General features: G+C 42.3%; 1 protein-coding gene across 1 annotated transcript in view; it reads left to right on the top strand.

Annotated features, from left to right (window-relative positions):
- Positions 1 to 6254, top strand: part of URB2 (URB2 ribosome biogenesis 2 homolog (S. cerevisiae)) — a gene marked incomplete at both ends in the record, with an annotated part of 10622 nt that extends 4368 nt beyond the window's left edge. The window contains 5 exon segments of the mRNA XM_009079326.1: positions 1 to 756; positions 2545 to 2705; positions 3911 to 4021; positions 4946 to 5188; positions 6165 to 6254. The exon segment at positions 1 to 756 is cut by the window's left edge and continues 1341 nt beyond it. Of these exon segments, the coding sequence (XP_009077574.1) occupies positions 1 to 756; positions 2545 to 2705; positions 3911 to 4021; positions 4946 to 5188; positions 6165 to 6254 (1361 nt within the window).
- Between the last annotated feature and the right edge of the window lie 5 nt (positions 6255 to 6259).

Below are 6259 nucleotides of genomic sequence, written 5' to 3'. Positions count from 1 at the left end.
ATGCCAACTCTGTTTTCAAGGTGTTACATGCCAGCGATGTTCTTGAGGCTGTCATGACCTCCCAGCTTATAGCTAGCAGATTCTTCACTGATGTCTTAAGTGTTCCTGCTTGGGCACAGTATCTTCAGGAAGTCCGGGCTTTTTTGGAAAACTTTCTTCAGGTGATTATTGAAAGAAGACAAAGTGTGAGGCTCAACTTGGAAAAGTTCATGTCTTTCCTGGTGAGCTGCAAGCCAGACACTGGTGCAGCCAAAAGCAAAGACTGGAAAAAACAGAATCCCACAGCTGAGCAGTTAGTGCTCATGGCACTCAACACACTATGTCATGTTGTCACACTCTACCTTCAGCAGGTACCAGCAAAGAAGCTGCAGTCTTCAGATGTTCTGTCTGCTCTGTTGGAGCCAGTAGTTCTGCAGATGGTCAGAACTGTTGAAAGTCTTCAGAGCAACACCAAAGCCCAATTTTTGCCTATAGCGGTTATACCATCTGTCACTACTCTTCTCAAAGCAGATCTGAGCCATCCTCTCAAGAAGGACTGGCAGAAGGAACCCAGTGGGGTTTTGGAGCAACCCCGTATTAAACTGTACCAAAAGTTTTACTCTCAGATACTGAGAGAGCTGCCCTGCTCCGGGGGCAGTCTGCAGTTCCTGCAGGCTGCGTTGCGATTCCTAATGGTCTTCTGCTCCGTGCCAGAGCTGTATCCTGGAGAAGAAACTACGGTCATGGTTGTTTTTGCTATAAAAAAGCTTCTGTCTGGTAAGAAAACTCCCTTTCTCCACTGCCTTGGCTAATTTTGCAGCTCAGAAGCGAGTTAGCCAAACACACAGCTTTTCGAATAGTCTGTATTGGTTCACTTGTGCTAAAGCAGCAGGCTGTCCTTTTATGAATGCATAACAGGGAAGTTTCCAAGGAGGCAAGGTTGTGGTACCTGGACCACAGCCACCATCTAATTTGGTAAGCATCTTCTCCTGGAAGATGTTAAACGTCTTAATAAAGTTGAGGTCCTGAGTTACTCGTCCCCAGAGACCATTTTGACAGTAACTGGAGTGTGGGGCTGAAGTGCAGTGTTCTACTCGTGTAGTTAGTATAGTAGGCACCACTGAAGCAGCTGAAATGCACCAGGTCAGATCTGAAATATCTTATCTGAGGATCTCGAGTATCTTAGAGTAAAATACTCACCTGCTTTTATGTCTGGTAGGTGAGGTTATAGAACAGTGGAAATCACTTAACTGCTAAGGATGCTGAACACCCATAATTCTGATAAAGCCTGTGGGAGGTTGGCAGGTCAGTCCCTTTATCCTTACCAAAGAGCAAGGGCTAAAAATCACATGAAAAAAACTCTTTTGCCAGCTGTGAGGCCTAGTGGTTCCTTTATATTATCTCGTTCAGAAAGAGAGGTGAACACGGCACAGGTGTAACTGTTTGCTTTGACTTCTTCGCACTGTCAAACTTACTACTAACATGCTCTAGCACAGTGGTCTGCAAACATTATTGATTGCACATACCTATCAGTAAGAAAAAATATAATGAATAGAGCATGCAGCCTCAATATGTATTGACTTGTGAATTATACTCACGTGCTACTCTACTAGTATACTATGTATATTACAAACTGTACACACAGAAGAGGTCTAAAAATATGAAATAAAGATGAAATAAACACTATTTTTAATACTTTAAAGATACTTTATTTGTAATGCCCACACCCCAGTGAACTGTCTCGTGCATACTCTGAGGTGTGTGCACCATACTTTGGAAACTGCTGTTCAAGTGAACTGCAGTTATGATCTCAGTGTTTATATTGGCATTGAGTAGTCAAGAACAGAGCACAGCTCTCCATGGAATGTAGGTTAAAATGTGTCAACTGCTCTAATTTTTCTGCTGACTTTTCTCTGTCTCCTTCTGTGCCTCACTTTACTAGTGTAAAATTGGTAAAAGACATAATTAATCACTGTAATAACTTCTGTTGAATAAGTGAAGTATTCAATAAGATGACATATGGATTCCTGTTGAAGAAGACTTCTGGCATTGCCACAGATCCTGTGGATACTTGTGGAACTAAAAAACAAGCCTTCAGAATCAGTTAAGATACGAGCTAGTGTAGGACTGGCTATGTCATAGTAATTGAGTAAGTGGAGAGTCTCACTTAGGATCAGCAGAGACCTAAACTTTGTCAGTTTAATGCTTGTATGATTTGTCATGTATCTCTGGTTGCCATTTGTAGTAAAGCCCTGTGTCTTGTTAAGCCTTCTCCCTTGGCTTGTGCACAGGCTTTGGGGTAGCATTTCTGTGCTACTGAAGGCTTTTTATTGTTAAGATGACTGTTCTGCGACCCCAATGGTAGGAAATAGTTGGGATCAGCAATTCACTGCACTAATAGGGAGAGAGGTGAGGGGAAAGAGGTGAAGGGAAAATGTGGAGCCCTCTATGCATCTGAGTGTTAGAACAGTACCCACAGAGCAGTTTTATTTCCAGTTTGCCTTGTCCTTACCTGTGGAAGTCTCTGTCTTGGGAATTGATTACTTGTGTCTCTTGTATATGCAGGTCCTGCAATCACAACCCAAGTAATCCAAAGTATGGAGAAAGAGCTGACGGAGGTGCTTGTCCAGCTGCTGGGAAACTGCTCTGCTGAGGAGTTTTATACCATAATGAGGCTGGTGCTGCAGGGACTTGAAGTGAGAAATGTTTGGCAACAGAAGGCTAAAGTAAGGCATGAGCTTTGTGTATTGTCAACTTCCTTTCTCAGTTCTCTGTATCTTGAAAAAAAATTTGTTGCCTGAATGACATCTGATAAATATTTTTTTTCTCTTCTTGCTGTATGTTCAGTGATGAGGTCAAGTTAATTTACATGGTTAAGGGCTTGGTGACTGTGCTATATTCTAGATATAAATTGAGAGAGGTGGAAAGATGGAAACCTACTTGAAAAACTTTCTCTCCTGTTTAAGGACTCAGCAGTTTTAATTCCATGTATTGTCAGCAGAAATCACACAGTTGTAATATTACAAGCCATGGCCAAGCTCTTTTCTACTTGCCAATCAGAGCTCTTGCACAACAGATACTACTTGTCAGTGGGTTTAACTACTGCCTGTCTGTGGCTCTTCTTAAAAGTGTTAAAGGCACTTCTAGAAAAGCTGACATTTTTAAGTAAAACCAAAACTGCACCCATGCTTTTGGCAATTGTCTCTCTGAAGACTACTGAGTAATAACCAGATACCACTCAGTAGCTTTTTAGAAACTGTTCCTTTCTCCAGAACAGCTTCAGCAGCAGTGATGTCTGGAACTCTTTTGGCAAAAGCTCCATCTGTATGCTCTATAGAAAGCTCAGTGACTTGAGAATGAAACTTGAATTAAACTTGGGAGTTTATCCAGCTCTGTCTTTAAAAGAAAGAGACACAGATATGCTGCATGAATTCTTGATGTGTCTTTTTCAAAGTGTATCTGGAATTCCTGTGCTGTGCATATAATTCCTGCCACCTGAGTATAGCTTGCAATATGTTTCTTTTATCACTTTGTAAAAAAGGCCAGCAAGTAAAATGCCAAATGCAGCATTCTTAGTGTACAGTATACTGGTATGCCTCTATTCCCTCTTGCTTCCATCTGCTATCTAGTGGCAGTTGAATGAGAATGCTTTCCTTTCTTAAAAATCTCGTAAGCCTTTTTGTACGGTAAGTTGATTCTGAAATAAATGTGGGATGCAGTATGTTTGGGCCAGTGCTGCTCAGCATATTGGATTTTGTTGAGCTGCTGTTTACTTCACAGTTTCCAAAGAGATGTGCTGGTGGGAGGGCTTTCATGTGTCAAGGCTCTGGTAATGCTCAAAAGTGCCCCTGGCCTTGAAAGAGCTCCTCTGTACTTGAAAGGAGCCAGTGCATCTTGTATCCGTGACTGATCGCCTGTCTGCTTTCTGCAGGAAGTATTGTCAGCTGTTACCCTAACCAAATTGTTGCTCAGCTGCCCATTAAGTGGAAACAAAGGGAAAGCTTTCTGGTTTGCCAGCCCACAGATAATCACAGCTTTAGCTGTAAGTATCTCTCCATTGCAACTTCATTATCTATCCCTTTTCTTTGTTAGAGCCTGTAGCAGTTACATCTAATGTGCACAGAGGCATACAGGAACCAAAAAGTTGTGAGTACTAAACAAATCCATACCAGATTCACCTGCACTATTTTGTCTACATCCTTTCTCTCCTCATTCCTCAAGTAAATCTCCTGTGAGTGCAGTGCGTAGGTCATCCATTTCTTACTATCAGTAATTTTCTGGAACTGCACCATGTAATCTGGAGCTTGGGAGAAACTGATTAGACTGCAGAGTAGAGAGTCTGAGTCTCCTGTCCTTCCTCCTGTCCAAAGGAGAAGGTAACTGTCAGCCACGTGTTTCAGCAGAAACCAACGGCAGCAAAGCAAAAAGAAAAAGGTACTCATATAAAATAAAAATAAAAATCACTGAGTTATGAAAGGGAAACTTAACTGAAAGTAATCAAACCCAAGATTCCTGTCATTCAGCATATAAACCTAGGGATGTAGGTTTTTCTTCTCTTGTGGTGATGATGTTTCTAGACCAGAATTTATCAGAGGTTGGCTCTGCAATGCCTGGGAATCATTAGCAGGTGGCTTCTGCCTTTTTTGATAGGTTTGCATGCTTGTAAAGAAGTGAACTTCACCCATGCATTCATGTGAGGAGGTGCAAGGAGTTGCTGGTTGCCAGGGGACTAGGGAACAGTTACCATCCCAATGACACGCACAGTACTTTGTTTGAAATGCATCATATGCACCCTTGCCCAGGGCACAATTGCACAAAAATGGCTCAGGTGCCAGGAATCTCCCTGCCACTCCAGCTCGCACCAGTCCCATTGACTCCAGTCAGAGCATTAAGGTTCTTTGGTGTTTGAATACTAATGCTAAGTGGTTAATGAGCTCCTCCTTATCTGTTTATTGTCTTCTTGTAGATGCAAGCCAAAGAGGCCTGTCAGGACCAGTCCCTGATTTCTGTCATAGTTGTACCTATTCTAGAGACAGTAGCAGTTCTGCTAAGGCAAGGAGAAGGGGCTCTCTTGAAACCACATCATGTGTCATTGGTGTTCAGCATTCTCCTAACAGTCCCTCTGGATCGTCTGAAGATGGAAGACTATCGTGGTGTGTTCCTGGGAATCCATGAAGTGCTCTTCTCTATTGTGCAGTGTCATCCCAAGGTATGTCTGTGAGGAAGGAGGAGAAGGAGAAAAATGTAGAAAGAATGAGTTGCACCAGTGATGAGAATGTTGGTCTGTTTTTTAATAGTGGTTTTGAAATATTTGGCCCTGATAGTATGAAAGTGCTTTGTACTGCTTGTCATTTTAAAGGCTGGGAATCTCAAAATCACCCAATTTCAGTGGCTCTCCTGCTTTGGTTATGCCTGCATTGCTGTTCTTTGGCAGCAGACTGCCTGTCAACATCTGATGCTAGGTTAGAATAAAGGTTTTCCTTTTTCTATGATTGATTTCTAGCAGCACAAATGGCTTAGTCTCTAGGACCTCATTCTCAGTTGAAATCAAGGTTCTGCAGTCCTTTGAAAACAGGGCTTAGGTATGTTGGTAGTTGCTGACCTTCAGACATTGTATCATTCCGGTGTTCTTGTCAGCCGTCTGGCATGGGAGAGTGAAGATGCACCAGGAGTTGCACAGGGTTGGAAATATTCCTACATGGGATATATAGGTAGAGGTGGAAGAAAAAAGGAAAGGGGTCTCATAGGTTTGCATTAGGACTGAGTGTGGGGAAAGTTACAAGGTGGGGAAATGGCAAATTCTAAAATGAAGGTAGTATGCTAAAATGCTTTTACAAAACTGCTGTGGTGGAAAGCTGTGTATCCAGGCTGCTTTCACACAGTGAGCTGTAGTGTTACTGGACCCTGTGTTCTGTCAGTCTGGCTACACAGGTTCTCTACCAGCAAGAACAAATTCCCTGGACATTAGAGTACTAAATCAAATGCTGCTTTGGAGAGATGAAGTAAATCTAATATGATGTTTACTTGCTATTTGTATTTGAATATGGCCAGGAATGCAGTCCTACTCCAGGATTTTCATGTGCTAAACACTCTGTGAATGCAGAGTGAAAACATAGTCTCTACTTCTACCCTCTCCACTCCCTTTACTACGTAAGCTCAGATGTTTTTATTTCATGTCTTTGCAGGTGCTGTTCAAAGCAGCACCATCTTTTCTGAACAGTTTCCATCGTCTCGTCATTTCTGTCATGCATGAAGGACGTCAGAAAGGAGACAGAGGTAC

Source organism: Acanthisitta chloris, unplaced genomic scaffold, assembly GCF_000695815.1.
Source record: "Acanthisitta chloris isolate BGI_N310 unplaced genomic scaffold, ASM69581v1 scaffold45970, whole genome shotgun sequence".
In the NCBI taxonomy this organism is placed as follows: domain Eukaryota; kingdom Metazoa; phylum Chordata; class Aves; order Passeriformes; family Acanthisittidae; genus Acanthisitta; species Acanthisitta chloris.
The sequence above is the reverse complement of the archived record's forward strand: the minus strand, read 5'-3'. Positions and strand labels throughout refer to the sequence as shown.